The 16,915-nt window shown below is 51.0% G+C and overlaps 3 protein-coding genes across 3 annotated transcripts; all 3 read left to right on the top strand.

The window, feature by feature from the left end:
• Positions 1-7,688: 7,688 nt before the first annotated feature.
• On the top strand, positions 7,689-10,330 carry CH63R_14600 (Ulp1 protease family protein; the record flags this gene model as incomplete). Its single annotated transcript, XM_018309574.1, has 3 exons — positions 7,689-8,163; positions 8,246-9,459; positions 9,551-10,330. The coding sequence occupies 3 exons, from the start codon at positions 7,689-7,691 to the stop codon at positions 10,328-10,330; spliced, it is 2,469 nt and encodes an 822-aa protein (XP_018150546.1).
• Positions 10,331-13,339: 3,009 nt separating this feature from the next.
• On the top strand, positions 13,340-14,252 carry CH63R_14599 (uncharacterized protein; the record flags this gene model as incomplete). Its single annotated transcript, XM_018309573.1, has 2 exons — positions 13,340-13,360; positions 13,755-14,252. The coding sequence occupies 2 exons, from the start codon at positions 13,340-13,342 to the stop codon at positions 14,250-14,252; spliced, it is 519 nt and encodes a 172-aa protein (XP_018150545.1).
• Positions 14,253-15,424: 1,172 nt separating this feature from the next.
• On the top strand, positions 15,425-16,831 carry CH63R_14598 (uncharacterized protein; the record flags this gene model as incomplete). Its single annotated transcript, XM_018309572.1, has 5 exons — positions 15,425-15,451; positions 15,548-15,667; positions 15,790-16,194; positions 16,314-16,566; positions 16,641-16,831. 5 exons carry the CDS (start codon positions 15,425-15,427, stop codon positions 16,829-16,831), a joined length of 996 nt encoding a protein of 331 aa, XP_018150544.1.
• Positions 16,832-16,915: the final 84 nt, after the last annotated feature.

The following is a 16,915-nucleotide window of genomic DNA, read 5'->3' as shown; positions in this document are numbered from 1 at the left end:
GTTGTTTTTGGTAGTCCCCCTGGGCCTGGATCCTTTGCTGTAGTCGTGCCTTGATGGCTTGGAGGGTTTCCGGCATGTTGGGGCTACTTAGTTGTGCTTGCGCAGTGTCTCGTGCTTGAATGAGTTTTGTGATGAGCCGTTGGTTTCGTTTCTCCATGATCTGGACGTCTCCGTGCTTGGATTTCCTGGAGACGGCTACGGTTTTGTTCTTGGGCTCCCTCGGGTACCAGCCTGCTTGTTCCTTGCCATCTTGGTGCGTGAGGCAGCTATCACTGTAGCAGGCGGTCCACGAGAGTTGTTCATGGGTAACTTCTTTTCTCGCAATGTTGGCTTTCTTGGTGTCTTCCGGGAGTGGTCGGTTCTGAAGTCGTTTGGGCTGTCTGCAGTCTCTAGCGATGTGACCTGGTTTCTCGCAGTTGAAACAGACGCCACTCTTGGGGTCACGTCGCGTGGTTGGCTTGTTTTTGTGAGCCACGCTGACGTCCATAGGTCCTGCGTGGTGTCCATAGGCAGTGCTTGGTCCGCTGTTGCGTTGCTGGTTGTTTCTCCAGTTACTGTTGTAGTTGTTTTGCTGGCGTGGTCCCGGGGTGTACCGTTTGCTTGTGTTGGCTTGCGGACGGCGGTTCTCGCCTTTCTCTCTGCGTCGCTCATACAGGCGAGTGTCGATCTGAATTGCCTTTTCGACGTACTGTAGGAAGTCGTCTGGTCGATCGATCTTGGCAAGTTCGTCCTTGACTTCTTCTTTTAGTCCTTGATAGAACATGAAGATTCGGGTGTCATCGGTGTAGTCAAGGCGTGCGCAGATTCGTCGGAATTCTGCAGCGTAGTGGGTGGCTGATTTAGTTTGTCGTAGGTTGGACAGATCTCTCTCGGCTTGTCGTTTTTCGTCGGGGTCTTGGAACAGTGATTTCAAGGCGTGTTCGAAGCCTTGGAAGCTTCCGAAGATATCCTGGGTTTCGCTCTTGCAGTGCTCGAGTGTCGTGTTGTCGAGTAGATCTTCCATGTATGGTTCAAACCATGAGAGGGCTCTGCCTCGAAGGAACGTGGAGGCGTGGATGATCCTCTCGGTTTCGTTGCGGAAGTTGCTTTGGTGGAACTCCTGGTAGGTCCTGATCTGGATCAGAAATCCTTTGAGTTGTCCAGGGGTTCCGTCGAAAGTGCCGGGCGAGTTGAGCTTGAGTTTGTCTCGTCCATCCATTGGGGTCGTGATGATGTTGGCTGCGGCTCGGAGGGTGCGGACTTCTTCTTCGAGGGCGATGGCTCGTCGAGCGTGTTTCTGGAGCTCCTCCATGGCGGCAGCGTTCTCGTTGAACATGGTCTGCATCTTGGCGATGTCTTTATTGGCGCGCTTGAGTTGTCGGGTTAACTCGGCGTTGTCGTCCTCGTCGCTGGAGGACTCGGCGTTCTTCATCTCTTCGTCCAGGCTCTTGGGCTGGGGCGGGGTGACCGTCTTGCCCTTGGACGCGGAAGAGGATGGAGTCGGGGTGGTGACAGGTGCCATGTTTTGACTGTTCGGTGAGCACGGGGGTCAACTTACTGAACAGGAGCAATCAAAGTGTTACGGTCAGATATCCGACAGTGGTGTTTCTGCTAACAGGTAGCTGAGGTCAGTACTCAATGAACAGTGCTGGGTTCTTGCTGGCTTGTTGGTAGTCTTGTTGGTGAGGATGCGGTGATCAGTCGTATACTCGAGGCGTAGATAACTTGTCGTAGTCACAACAGAAGGATAATCTAAGAGTCACTTATGGTAGAGTGAATCACGAAGTTGATTGCTGAAGAGCTATGGAAGGTAACTACGTTGTGTGGAATGAATGTCCTTATATCCTAGTGTCCTGTTGTTGGATCACTTCCCGTTGTTGGTGATCCTCGGTGTTGGATCAGTTCAGTGGTTCACTGATCCTGAGTGCAGGATCATGTTGGATCACTAGCGATCTAAACTGATCCATCACGTGACCTTCCCTAGTTCTTCCGTTCCGTTGTTCGGCCTGCGCCGTGCGCCTGCATACGTGAGTGTCTCTCTGCCCTGCTGTTCGCGCCAGGGGCCGTTCCAGGCTGCATCAGTCACCAACCGAATTCGGGTCGTAACACCTTTCTACAACTTTCTTTATTACTTTACTTACTATAATTAGCCTCTTTATTATTAATATAATTAATTTTAATTTTACTTATAGTAATAGCTACTTAATAATAATTCTTATTTAACTACTTAATAGCTTACTAGTAAATAAATTTCTTAATAGTATTATAATAATAATTATAATATATATAGCCTTATATACTTAAGTACTATTAACTAGTAGTACTAAAAATAGCTCCTCTATATTACTAACTGCAGCTATAGTAGTATTAAATTATTATTTTAGTAGTATTCTATTATTATTACTAATTAATTAAAGCTATTTAAATATTTAAATATATATAAAGTGCAGTCTTTTTGTAAAGCTACCCCCCCCTAGCTAGCTCTAGCTAGAGGTAGTATATAAAATCTAGCAATCTTACTAACTACACACAAATGCATTATTTAATTACAAATGCTACTAATATAATAGACTATAATAGTATTGTAAGCTAGTTTGCAAAACTTACTACTTAATAGCTAACTGCTTCTTATAATATTAGTAAGTATAATAGCTTTAGCATCTTAGTTCTCTAATGCAAAATATTAGTCTTAGCTGAATTATACATATTAGCTATTACTTACATATTGCTTATGTCAGTGCTGCAAAAGTGGCACTAGCCTTGGATTGGCTTCTCCCTAGGGTAATACAAAATTGTAAAGTCCTGAGATGCAAGAGCTTAAAGGTCCTGAATAGCTTCTCGTGTGCATTCTTTGCCTGAAACTATGATTTTCGCAGTGCGATCTAGTTCAGGTATGAAGGCGGTAAGATGATTACCGTTCTTGTCTGGGCAAATAGGGGCAACTTTCCCTCTTGTCAAAGTTTTCCAGTCTCGGCGCTCCCGAACCCACTCCTGGCGGTATTTTGTAAGAGCCTTAGCCTTTAGTTGACGTAATACGCTCTAAAGTGAACTGGTAAGCTCTATTCTAATATCTTCATCTGTAGCTACTGAGATCTGCTGCTTAAGAAGTAAAACCTCTTTTCTTTTGCTTAAGTCTCGTTCTATTTTAGCAGGTAGAATAGTTGGGGCGCCTTATTGGCGGAACTTCTTAAGGCCTTAGAAGTAATTGTTGGCTGTATAATCTACCATTTGACCTAAAAAGGCACTTAAGCCGTCCATTAAAGAGCAGTCAGCTACATAAGTAGCCCCAAAGATGCGTGTGTCTAATTAATTAATATACTGTAATCTTTTAACCTTAGTGTATCACTCCAAGTCTAATTAGCAAGAGGTAGGATGTATAGAGTAATAAGTTTTAATACTTACTATTAACTTGCTACTTAAGAAAACACTGTATGTAATAGACAGATGGAGCAACATTAAAGAACAACTAGACTAAGGTTATACTTAGGCTTTTTAACGTCTTTAAGGATCCCTTCTTTTGTAAGGACATTTCTCATCCACTGTCACGCAGTTCAATTAGTTAGAAAAGAAAGCCAGCACTATTGCAGCAGTACATACATAATAAATTTTGCTGTTCTATGCCTTATCTGTCTCCGTTCCTGTAATAAAGGCAAATGCATAGAAAAAGTCTTCCGCTCTAGCAACTATCGATTCAATAGATGCTTTCCTATTCTTAGTGATCTTGTCGGCACTAGAGTCGATATAGGGTTGGAAAAAGTCCTTTGTTTCAGCTAAGCCAGGAACTGGGGCACTACACTGTAATACACTATTGCAGGTGAGGTCAACATCTAGTACTTTTGCTTTTGACTTAATTGCCTCATTACAAAGCTTGTCCTATTGCCATCTGCTAATATTAGCTAAACAGCCTTAGTAGTTATTTAACACTAAACTCACATAGCGTAACAATCCAGAACAGTTCTATGCATAGCTACAGTGTTTGGGCCGTACCTCTCTAGCTCTGTTTGGGTGTCTCGCTCCTAGTGAGCGCCTCTCTTGTAACCTCTCGCTTTTGCCGCAGCCACAACATCATCAGGGGTTTGGCGCATTTGGAGCGATTGGATTAGGGTAGAGCTTCCTTAGCTGTAGGATGGAGGTAGTTTTGCAAATGTGAAAACACAGGAAACCTGAGAGGTGCAAAACCTAGGCCGCAAAGCTATTATTACCTCCCATGAGGGTGTCTTTTCTGTTTTCTGTTTATCATAGTTATGCTATTTCCGGCCAAGCGACACCCGTGTGAGCAGCAAATTAAAACCTGGCCTGGGGATTGTGTACGTCCTATTTCGTGCTTGGCGGTTAACGGTTGGCACTTACACTAACACGCTAATAACAAACGCCCCGGATTTATGCACCTGCTCATCCAGCTCACCCAGCTCACCAAAAACCTCACCTGAGAAGGTAATAAAGCAGCTAGAGCAAGGTGAGCAGTTGGGTGAGTTGATTGCACTTGAACCACCTAGTTCTGTGCCACCAGCGCCAACGCTCTTCTCACGACCTGTATGTAGCAAGTGATTCCAAGAGAAAGACAGTTGCTATATATAGTCAACTTAGTTTAATTGCTACATACGTTCAGGCTGCTCGTGTGAGCTTCGTCGTGGTTGTGGAGAGCATTCACGCCCTGCAAGAAACAGAGAAACAGCTTTTGCGCATGCCTCTCGCCTTCAAGGTTGCATAGATGCGCCGCAATGTCCAAGTCCAGCAAAGGTTCATCCTAGTTCAAAATAACAATGGTCTTCTCGCCACACAGTCTCAATCTCCGCCTCCCTACTTCCAGAACAGTCTATCTACTGCTAATAGACTACCGTTGCCCCGAAAATCGCAACAATCGGTGTAGGAGTTGACGTAGATTAAGAACAGAGTCAGATCTAATATTTACACTTCTGTTCCAAGCAGCATTGTAAGCAACTCTATTCCGCTTTTCTAAAGGAAAGATATATTTGTTACTATTGTAGTGGGAATGTTTAATCAAAAATACTAGTGATTAGAGCATATAGGAACCCAGCATTCGAAATCTGGTTTGGGGCCTGTTTCGTCGACCGCAGGAAAGAATCGAGGAGGCCAGGCTTTTATATTCTAGTTGGGCTAGGAACATCGCAAGAAAAATGGAGGCGTGTGAGCCTCGTACGAATTTCAGCAGATTCTTCACTTACGGAACTTTCGAATTTCACACATTGTCAAAAGTAACAGGGATCAAGTTAGTGCGTTCATATTGTGTATCTTAAGTAAAGCCTGCAGTAGAATCTCCATTGTCGCTAAACAGCCAGGGCTGCTTTAGGCAGATGACTTGTATCTCTAAACACCTCCGAAAAGCGCTTCAAGTGCATAACAACCTTCAATTTAACAGTTATCTTGCAGGCTGTCCGGTAAGCTGAGTCCCAATGGGCTCCAAATGTGCGCTTGACGATAGCTGAGCTAATGCAGCCTTACCACGGCGCGTACGGAGACGGACCGGTAGGAACCCTGACCGGCGGCGTCTTCATCGCTCGTCTCCACATCCAGCGGCCCTATAATAACAGCCGAATCCGTGCGGCCCCACCTCGTCACTTCCACCCACCGTAAGACCCACCGGGCTGCATTGCCGCGCCGGCCCGTCGCGCTGCTGTCACGTAACACTTATCAAACGTGTAGGCTTCGGGTTTTAGTGTCGAAGATCTGACTTGACATATTAAGCTGCCGGTGCGTTGAAAAGAGTATTGCAGCCCAAATGGAGAAGTCTGTTTTGGATGTATTGGGGTAGGCCTCCTACCGCTGCAACTGGCTGGATCTCGCCTCGGGCGTGGCTGCTCCAAAAGGGCAGATGATCATTTCTGCTGAGGGCGCAGAGGACATGCTGGTAGAGAAGAACAAGAAGGGATATTATGACAACGGCCCAGGAGAGATTCATAGGGAGAAAGCAGTTCCGTAATGTTTCATAGGGTGCTACCTAGGGACTGTGACGTGCAGGAGGTTTATGAATTGGCGCTATTGTCCCCCTCTCTAGGCAAATGGCGTCGATTGCAGTGTATATTATAAAAGGGCGCCATCTAAAGTGCAGGTTCCAGTGCCGCTGCGTGCGACTGCCAGCCTGCTGATGGAGATTGGCTTAGGCATCATCTTCCCGCCAGGAGGGAGGGGGTCGCCGTCTCATACTAGGCCGAGAGCTTGTCATCGCCGAGTCCAGGACATGAAGCGAGCTCCGAGAGTCTGTTGGCGCGCCTGTCGTTTTTTTTCCGCATGAGATGTACTGCATGCCTCAGCCATGTGACTGGGGAAGCCTGCAGTCGTGCAAACCTGTGGCGAAGCGCGCCTGCCTGTACAAGATAATCCGCGGCATCACTCGTTTTGCGTCGATTGCCTCGGGAGGCGAGGGGCTCAAGGGTACAGAATATCGCGCCGGATCTGCTCGCGCTTCCCAAAAGGGCCTGTAAGAGTCAGCTGCGTCTAGATTAGGATGAAGCGCCGGCCTGTGTACCTGCTGAGGTAGAATCCTGGCGCCGTCCATCAGTAGTACATGTCTCTTGTAGGCGTCGCCGTCCGAACAAGAGCAAGCAAGGGTCAAAATGAGAGCGCTCGCTCACCACACGCTAGGGATAATGAATAGTGAAATATTTAACGCCTTGCTAAGCCTCAAAGATGGCAGGAGTGCTGTTTGCAGGGGTCTGGAAGGCCTGACGAACTTTGGCCGTTGGACGGCTCCCAGCCGTGCCGTTCAGGGCTCGCCTACAGGTGAAAAGGCGAAGATTATATGCCGTGGAGGAAGGTACTATGGAGGATAAAGGGAATGGCAAGGCCGTCACGGAGGAAACTGCCGAGGACCCTGGCGCCTTTCGTCGTGGAGGGCCGGCCGCTCTAATTGAACGGCGGCGGAGTCGAGCTCGGCTCAGGGCTACAGGAAGGAGAAAAGCAGGGGAAGGACTGCCGGGGGCGAGCCTGGTGTGGTTGATTGAAGCTGGTGGTAGTGGTTAGTGTGACAAAGGCGGACTTGGTAGACTTGAACATGCCTAATGACCTAGTTGTGGTGAGGGTGTTGTGGTGACCGGCGCCGGTTGCTGAGATGCAGCTGACGTGCGTTGCCAGCCATAACCCATTTCACGATGCACAGATGAGATCAGCCTCTAGGAGAATAACGTCACTCTATCTTGCATGTCCGAATTGACGTAAATTAGTAAGACGCCAATCTGAAGAGTCTAACAGTGAAAAGGAAGACGTACCTAGTATTAAATGCATCGCCGTTGAGGGCCCTAGGGGCTAGACACAGCAAAGGTGGCTAGCTATCGAGTGCGTGTTGTATGGCTTGCGCACGCTGACGCACGGACTGGAATCCTGCGCTGCTGACAACGGTCCATGCGCTCCTCACCCGATTTCATCAGGTGACCTGGGCAAAGAATGCCCAAAGCCGGGCATTTTATGCCGAACTTTCTACCACTGACGCCTGCCTGACCCTTCAACTGCTAACAACCTGACTTATCAGCAAAAAAGGCAGGTACCCAGCCCCATCCATCTTCCAACACCACCTAGGCTTAAGGTACTGCCTGACCCCGCGACTCCACCCACGTGACACCGCGCTGGGCTTCGTCACGTTGCGTCGCATTGTTCGTCTGTTGGTCGCGTCAAACCCCCGCCATCGAGTCAATCCTCCCCATCGAGTCAGCCCCCCCCCCCCCAAAGTCAATCGACATGTCCGTCACACCCACATGACTGTCCAAACGTTTCTTACTCGCCTCAACCTCCTTGGCGAGGAGCTGCATCAGCGCGAAGAGATCTTGGTCCTCTGGACGCAGCTACGCCTGGATTTCCTCCGCGATCCCGCTTTCATCGGGCAACATTTCGTTCCGTGGGCGCTCCAAAATGTCCACAGCAAGACTCTAGAGCTCGTGACCAACACCTCCTACGCCGAGGAAATCAATAGACTACGTCCGGAAATCGCACGTCGCTGCAAGAACGTCTGCGCTCGTTTGGAGACCACACTCGGCGTGTTTATATTCTGCTTCGGCACCACCATCACATCCTCTCGGCCTTGCCTTGACGCCCTCAACAGCCTTCAACAGTCGCACCCTGGCGTCTCTGTCTTCAATCTCTACAGTCGCTTCCTGGAAACACCGACAGATGGGCCTGGGCGAAAAGGCACCCAGAAGGACCTGGCCAGAATGCGTCTCGCAATCCAGAGTTGTTCGTTTCTCCTTCCTTACCTGGTCGTTACGCACCTGCTGTTCCATGAACTACTGACTGACACCTCATCTATCCACGCCAGTCAACCCCGACATCTGGAACCGACAACAGCCCAGAGCCGCCGAGTCCCTATCTGTCGTGCCCAAGCGCACAAATCAACTCGAACCCGAACTCGAACTCGAACCCAAACCCGAACCGGAGCCGGAGCCCGAGTCGGAGCCGGAGCTGGGTAGAACCGCTGAGCTCCTCGCTGCTGCTCCCCTTGGACAAGAAGAGGTCGGTTTTGGCGGCTCAGACGGCGACAAGGACAGGGTGGTGAGGAAGCACCAACGCAGCATCAGCACACAACTACACAGTCCTGTAAGAGATGCTGCCTTTGGCCATGGAGACTTTGACGCCGCCACTGGCGCGTACTCGGACGAGAGCCAGAACGACGATGATGGCATGGACGGGGAATGTGACGAGCTAAGCACCGACGACGAGGACTCCCTTCTGGAACTGGCAAAAACTCCCGACAACCTCCACAACGACCTATCCACCATCCTGGAAGAATCTAGCTCACAACTAGCAGCCGCCAACACCTCCGCCGCCAACGCCCCCGAGCAAGGCAGGCGTAGCCAACCTCCGACGGCCTCCCCCGTCGACAGCGCTTCGTCTTTCAAGCTGCAGCCCGAACTCAACCCCGACCTAGGGGAGTTTGGTACAACTCGGGATTCCTCGCCTATGAAGCTGCAGAGCGATGGCGTTGTGCTAAGGAGATTCCGGAAAAGATCCCTCTCAACCTCGGGACTGGGACTACTGCCAAAGTCAGGCTACCATTCAGACTCGGAAATATCAGCTCAGGCTCAGCACAAGAGGATAATGCTATCCTCACCATCGCCTGAAGTAAAGACGACAAACAAGAACGTGCAGCGAACAGCGCTTGAGCCTGTCATGGCTAGCCTCGTCACGCTTCTACCCAAGCGCTGGGTAAACGACTTAGTGATACACACCATCTCCCAGCGCTTCACATCCACTAGGGTCGGGGTAATAGACGGTCTTGTCTTGTGTGCAGCCAAAAGCGCCAGACTGCAGTTACGCCTCGGCCAGGTCGTCTGCAAGGACGAGGTGCTGATCTTTCTCAACGAGCCCGGCCATTGGATATTGTTTCGTTGGCTGCGCGCGTCAGGCGTGCTCGAAGAATATGACTCGTTGCGTCCGGCACACACCAAGCGTCCCGGTGCAGAACGAGTCAAGGCCTTCTTGCGATGGGCCTGCGCCCAAGACAACATGGCCATTGAGCTGCGGCAAGTTGAGGTAGGCAGGCGTCCAAGCCATCTTTTGGTCTGGCCAATACTTAAATATTTCGATAAGGTCTTGTCACTAACGTAACAAAACATTTCGACAGTGCCCCCAGCAGCGCAACGACTCCGACTGCGGCGTCTTCGCACTATGTTTTGCTAGACGACTTGTCGACGGCGGTGAGTTGGACGACCTGGTCGACAGCGACACCGAACGCATCTACTTTTCGCAGTGCCTTTTCACGTCTCAGAACCTTTCGCTCAAGCCGCCAGAGTTGCGGGCGATCGGTCTGGCCGTCCCTTACGACCGGGAACTCCGCGCTCGTCAGGTTCTGGACTTTGCTCGGCGGCGGAGGACCTACCACGATCTTCTCCGAGATGGATCGGCAGGCTCAGCATTGACCGAGCACATCAGACGTGCAGCAGCTGCCGATGTCGACAGCCTGCAACTAGCGGGACTCGCCGCCGTGGTTTCCAGCCTCCACCAAGGTCATGTCACAAGTCTCGCATCCGCCTTGCAAACCGCCGCCATGGTCGCAGCAGCCGCTGCTGAAGGAGAACACGAAAGAGATGTCAGAGACAAGCTTCGACAATTCCTCGATGCACTCGGACAAGTCAAGGACCCCTTAGCCAAGGTGTCCAGCTCGTCATCGCTGCATAGCCAGGTGCTTCGTGGAAGCCTGGTGGCCCTACGGGAAAACGGTGTCATTTCGCTGTCCATGTGGGAAGCCCTCTCCCACCAACCCGAGGTCGAAACCGAGCCTCTAAGACGGAATCTTCACGATGAATACGCCATGTGCTGTGCCTACTTGGTTGTTCTCGATTACACAGTTACCAAGTTTAGGCGGGCTAGGATGAAAAGGGGGATAGAAACAGGGGTGGCATAGAGCAAGAACAGCTTTTTCCGTGTAGTACAACAAGGTGTGCGTGCTGCATTCTTGCTGCTGCTTCTGCAGGACCTGCTCCTGGTCGGTAGGAGTGTCCCTTTTTAAGCATTTGTTAGCGTATTGCAATTCATAGCATTGATACCCCCTCCGCTTTATGTAGCCAGTTGTTTGTTCAAGGTGCGTAGCTAGAGGTTCTGCACGTAACAGCTAGAAAAGGGCTGCAACTCAGTAGCACGATTTTGTCAACAATGCCCCATGTTCTTCACTCTCTTCTTCCAGCTGCTAAAGTGGCCATCCTTCTCTGCTCTCTATGACGGCAATGCTTACAGCTACTCATGTTACAAGAACTGGACTCTCAACCCCTTTAAGACTAAAGGTGGCAAGGCACTAACTGCCAGACGATCAGAAGCTTTCAAACCGCTTCATCACCATTAACGTCGCAAAGGATTCTCGTTAGGCCTCTCTGTTCTATCGTTATAACAACAACCAAGTTTAGAAGATCTAATGAGATGAATACTCTTACCTAAAAATGCTGCTATTAATAAGGATAATAATACATTTGTCTCTATCCTCCTAAACTAGCATTTATAAGAACTTCCGTACCTCTAGGACAAGGAACAGAATCTGTAACTAGGAATAGGAAGATGGCAATAGGACTAAAGAATAGGGGAGGACATTTTGGCTTAAAATATGAAACTTGCTGAAGAACCAGGTGTGCAATAGCGTTTAGGAGAAGTTGTTAAACTAGAAGAGAAAAACAGGAAAAAGGGGGATTAAGAACAACACTACAAGGGTACTGTCAAACCTTAGCTGGTCTGGAATGTAAGACAAAATCCCTCAAGCCTTGTACAAGTTCGATACATTAGGGTTAGGTGGAGAAAGCCATGTTGGGGCGCCTCTTTGCATACTCTGTCTGCCTTCTAACAGTCCCAAGACGCGTCTAGGGTCGCTCAGCAGGGTGTGAAATGACTAATAGGTGTTAACATCATCGCGTAGTTGTCCTCGTCTCTGAAGCTCTCGCCGCCGCCGTCTCTGATACGCTGCCGTTGAGACTGTTAGCTTCGACCTGCCTCTCGTCGCCGTTGACAGCACCGGAGCTGTTGGAATGCATGCCCTGGATAACATCGGGCTGCTCGTGCTGCGCCATTCAAAGAACCACATCTCCTCCACGCCGGATAGACTAGTTCCAACGACAAGCTTGTCAAAAAGCGCAGAGGCGTACTGCCTCTTGTGAGTGCAGTGATTGAGAGTGCTGGCTGGGGAAGTGTCTGGCGCCATCGACAGGGATCTCTCTCAAATGCAACTGGGATGCGCTTGCGCACATCTTCAAAGCACTTGTGTACCCGTTGTATGCCATAGATCTCTGCCCATAGTGATTTCGCCAAGCAGATCACCTGCGCGAGTGAGCTTTCAGCGGAGCTCAGGATTAATTATGTCGAATTGTTGCGGGATGGTCCAGGGAGACAGGTAACTGAGAGAGAAAGGCTACTTGGAGGCGGCATACGGTAAAGAGCTAAGGGAATATAGGACCTTGTTCTGCGACCATTTCGAGGAGGCGTACTGCGTGCAGCTGTCGTGTGTCCTTCAGTGTGTACGGAAAGGGGAGCACACCGGGATGAGATGAGGATGATGGAATGTTGTGTTAGCAACTTGCGAGGTGTGTGACGGGGAGAGATGTTATAGGGCTGTTTGTTTTCTGTCCTCTTAGGGAGTCTCACTGATGCTAAGCGGCAAGAGCAAACGCCTAATAGGACGCCCAAACCGTGCTCAATGTACAAATGTTGTCGTAATAGCGCTCACGCGAGCTGGGCCGGCCAGTCACCGCGGCTGATCCGACCGTCGGAACTGGAACAATAGATGATCCGTCCCCGGCGCCGGACCGGGCCCGTTTGGCACCAAGCGACCGCTGCTCCGCGCGCCATGTAGATTAGAGGCAGGAAGGCCTACCTATTTTACTTAACTCATGCCATTTTTTCAATCCATGATCCTTATATCTATTTGCAGCCCTTTATGACAACAAGTTTATCTCGCAGGGCCTCTGGCTCGACATTGATGAGAGACAGGCAGACAGACAGAAAGCATCGCAATGGCTAGAAGAAGCTGCGGGGATAAGAATGCAGCAGGAGAGAAAGTCTTTCGTCTTTTACTAGGAAGGGGGGATTTAAGACTCACAGCCCAGAGCTCCAGATACTGACATATTTCTAGAGATGCCATCCGTGATGTATGCTGCGTGTGTTTCTGGAGCTGGCAGATTTAGTAGAGGAGTGCAGCTGGGTGTGTCCACGTGTGGAATCAGGCAATTACATACGCGTAGTTTCTCAGCAAGAAGGTGCTCTGCCTAATTGCCTCCTTTCTGCCTCTAGGGAGCTCGTTTCAGTGTTTTTTCTCTCTCGTGCACATCTAAGAGGGAAAAGAAAGAAAAAGCACACACACATACACACAATCATTTAAATGTCTGTTCGCTACATAACGCGCATTGTGCACCGGATCTCCTTCCGACAATACACGGAACAGCATTGGCGACCCAAATTTCCGCCATGATCTTGCAGTCAGGGGATCCAATCTCGCGAGATGAGAAGGAATACGATTCGTTCGGCCTGTGAGCAGCCCATGTGCAAGTAAAAGGCGCTGGCTTGCGTGTGTCGTTGCGTCACATGGGGAGTAAGGCTTTCTCCGTCTCTTTTCACTCCTACAGAATGAAATGACTTGAATGATTGAATTTTACTTTGGACGCACACAGACAAACTTCAACCAGCCGAGAAAAACCCATCTCCTTCTCGCTACTGTCACTACAACTACTGTCACCACTCCACACACTCTTGGCCTTGCTGCTAAAAACGATGGGAACGATTGATACGATACCAAACAACTATAGAGCAACATGGTATTGAGTTTTCAAGTACCACGTGCAGCAGTTAGATTTGACTCATAAGTGACGGAACCATGGCCGGGCTTCGGAAGGGGAGATGTGAGCAGGCAGTAGTGGCATTTGGGGGGTTGAATGGAAACATGTGGTCGCGATTTGGCTACGTAAGCAAGCGTATCGTTTTTGGTGGCATGGGCCCCAACTGATGGGCTGAGTCAGCATCACCCAGAGAGTCTGGATGCGTCTGAGTCATCAAGACCCAGAGTTGGATATTGGATGCGGACAATGGATTGGGCACTTGGCTGTGGCTGAGTAGGGTACTGCTGGCAAGTGTCAGCCACTTGCCCACATAGAAAGAACAAGGCTTGCCTAAGGCCGGCCCACACCCTTCTACCACCACCACCACCACCACCAAGATCCACTCCCGCTTCCTACACACTACATTATCGACATGCCTAGCAATAACAACCATCACTACCAGCGCTTCAACTGCCCATCTTTTCCATCTGTCTTACATCCCAATGCACAGCAGAACGACGATGCCGGATTTGATGACAGGCAATCGATCACCGCTGCTGGCGACACAAAGACCACAACGATAAAAAGTTCCTCATCAAATACAAAAGCGAGTACGAGTCCGACGACAAGCCCAATTCCAACGACGACCTCCTAGAGTTCGGTCCCCTCACACTCAGCCCGTCTGCCTCGTCTTTGACGACACCTCCAAGCCTCGCCCGGCGACGAAGTTGTGTCTTCACGCCGGAGCTCATGGCGGTCAAGTCCTATGGCCGACCCTCTCCATACAGACGTCCAAGTCCTACTGCACCACCCGTGCTACGCCTTTTACGCAATGTCGAGCCGATTTCCTTCTTCCTTTCCCTTATCGGCGCCGCCGCCAACGCCAAAACCCCAGTTTGCAACGCAGAGCACCAGCACTGCAAGCACCACTACCACCTGCAGCAGACGCATGCTAGGCCTGTACCTCGTCGTCTTCCTGCACCTGCTGAGTCTGTCTGTGCACACCACCCTTGTCTACCGCTCTTCTTCCCACTGTGACCCTACCAAAATATGTAGTCGTGGCAGCAATGACGACGATCTCTCGTGTTGGCCCAGCCCCTGAAGTGATACTCCGGTTCGCCCCTGGTCGTTCCCCAATCAGTTGGAGAGCCTTTTCACCCGCCACATGAACCTGCCCCTGCACCTCGTTCCGCCGCGTTCCCGCCGCGTTCCCGCCGCGTTCCCTTCGCCTTGGACTCGTACTAGGAGCGCTATTGTTGTTTGCTGGATTGCATGCAACTGACACTGGTGGACAGCTAAGGCTAGGACAATCACAGACACCAAAACGGACAATAGGACGCAACAAAACAACAGGGCCTAATCCCCATAGACACCATTCTCCATCTTGCAAGCTTTCATCTACTTTCCTAAGTCAAATCACCTTACCGACTTCACAATGATTTGCCGCCGCCCAGCAAGGCAATTGCGCAGGTTGAATAGATAATTTGGTATCCTATGTAATTAGTAGCTGGTAATGAATACGTATGATTGATCCTGGTGGTTGAATAAGTGGGGGATGGCCAGCCGACACGACCCGGAGCGAATCTCTAAACCAATACACCAAAAGTGAGGCTACCACCACGCTTGATCGAACCGCCAATAACCTCTAGTTTGTGCCAACACCTTCACTGTTCAATGACTCTTTCCTTTCCTTAGGCGCTTGTTGTCAGTAATTTGCGCTGGCAGGTTTCTAGAGGGAAAACGCTACAGACGACAGACGATAGATGGTGAAAGACGAGACTGCTTCAAAGAAACACGCCGCGACCGAGATCTTTGAAGGTGACACAGAACCACTATCTGTACTTGCGTCACCAAGATCCTTCTCGTAACCATCCTGTTGAGCTTTGACATAAAGCCCTAGCGCCCCAACACATACATGGGAGCATGTGACAAGAATCGAAATTTCAGACATATTGAAGTTGGATGTAGCAGGTGATGCCTCTCTGCCAAAAGATCAGCCTCGACCAACGACGCTTAAGGCTACATACAACACACTCAGGTAGGACTTGTCTCGGAGTAGCAAGATCCCGTCGTCGTCGTCTCCTCAGACAATTTGCCGCATCTCTGTGGCGTCCATTTTCCATCACAATTAACGGGTAAGTATCTGAAGCAATGCAACGGTGTAAGAAGTCCGTGGCATGCTAGCATAGCAACCGCCGTTCGCCCCCATAATGAGGCAGGACAACTTCAGTGAGAGAGTAAGTGGATGATATAACTGCAATGTTATGTTAGTTATTGAGCGTCTGTAAATACTGCCCTTATTCCCTCTATTAGCTATTGAGTAGTAGTAATAGCAACGTGCGCCGCCACCCCGACATCTACCACCTCCTCGGCCAGCTCAGCAGGAGCTTTGGCGAGATCTCCGTGACCGAGAGGGAGTTACGCGAGACCTGGGACAAGCTACACCTGCAGTGGTGGGTTGCTGAACGCCGTCCACCGGGCCGGGACCCACTCCGGCCGGCGCCATCACTTGCTCGACTGGCCCGCTTTTCTCCGGGATGCTGTCGACAGGGACCGGCTCTCCCTCTATCTCCAGCACGCCTTCGCCCGCGATTTCGCCGCCGCCAAGGCAAAGCCCGACGGCACCGCCCGCATGCGCAACGCCCAGGCCGCCCTCGACCTCGCGGCCCCCGTCGACCTCCTCCTCGTGCTTGGCCCGGCCGTGTGCTCCTCCACCGGCAGCCTCAAGGCCATCTCCAGCCTGCGCAACGCAAAGGGCCACGAGCCCGTCGACGCCGACACCATCACCGCCGCCATCCGCACCAAGATGCTGGCCCGCCACATGCTGCTCCCAGCCCCCGACCATGTCGCCCCGGTCCCGAAAGTGGCCGACGTCACCGAGGCCGTCAAGCATAAGTGCAACCAGCCTTCGCTTCAACAAGCCGTGTTCTACACCTCTCAACATAAGAAAGAAATACTAGCAACAACCTTCAAGAATATGGTGCTAACTAACACTTGAATACTATAGAACTTCGCCACACGGCAGCCGCTTGTGTCGTCGCAGCTACCGCCACCGTCGCCATGAACACCAAGAAGCGTGGCCGTACTGCCGAGGAGTAGGAGCAGCATGACCTCGAGGACGAGGCCTCCCGCGCCAACATCAGCAGCAGCGGCAGAAGCAGCAGAAGCAGCAGAAGCAGAAGCAACAAGCGCCGCCGCACCAGCCGCCTCTCGTCCGACGAAGTCGACGAGCTGGGTCGCCACGCCCTGGACGACGCCATGGAGGACGAGGCCCCAAGCTTCCTCGCCTCCATCACGGAGCATTACCAGGGCGACATCGATGACGCCGACGGCCGACGCCACCCAAACCGACGTCGAGGAGGACGAGGCCAACAAATCTCTGCTCCAGAAGAAGCTTGAGCTTTGTGCCCTGCTCGTCCGGTCCAGTCCCCTCCGTCCCTCTGCCGCCCTCTCCCCCGTCCTCGAAAGCTGCTCTCGAGACTGCCGAGAATGCCGCCAAGACGGCATTGACGGTTGCTGCTGGCGATTACACCGTCAAGAGCATAGCGGAGACTAGCCAGTGGCGCCAGTCTCGGGCCGGGCGCGGGGGCGAGGAGGAGGAAGAGGAGGATGAGTAGATCATCAACGTGTTTTGTTTATCTTTCTTCAATGTAAAATGAGGCCTCGCAGCCTGTTACTATGTCAGCCCTCCCTCGCGTGTT

Source organism: Colletotrichum higginsianum, chromosome 12, assembly GCF_001672515.1.
Source record: "Colletotrichum higginsianum IMI 349063 chromosome 12, whole genome shotgun sequence".
Classification (NCBI taxonomy): domain Eukaryota; kingdom Fungi; phylum Ascomycota; class Sordariomycetes; order Glomerellales; family Glomerellaceae; genus Colletotrichum; species Colletotrichum higginsianum.
The sequence above is the reverse complement of the archived record's forward strand: the minus strand, read 5'-3'. Positions and strand labels throughout refer to the sequence as shown.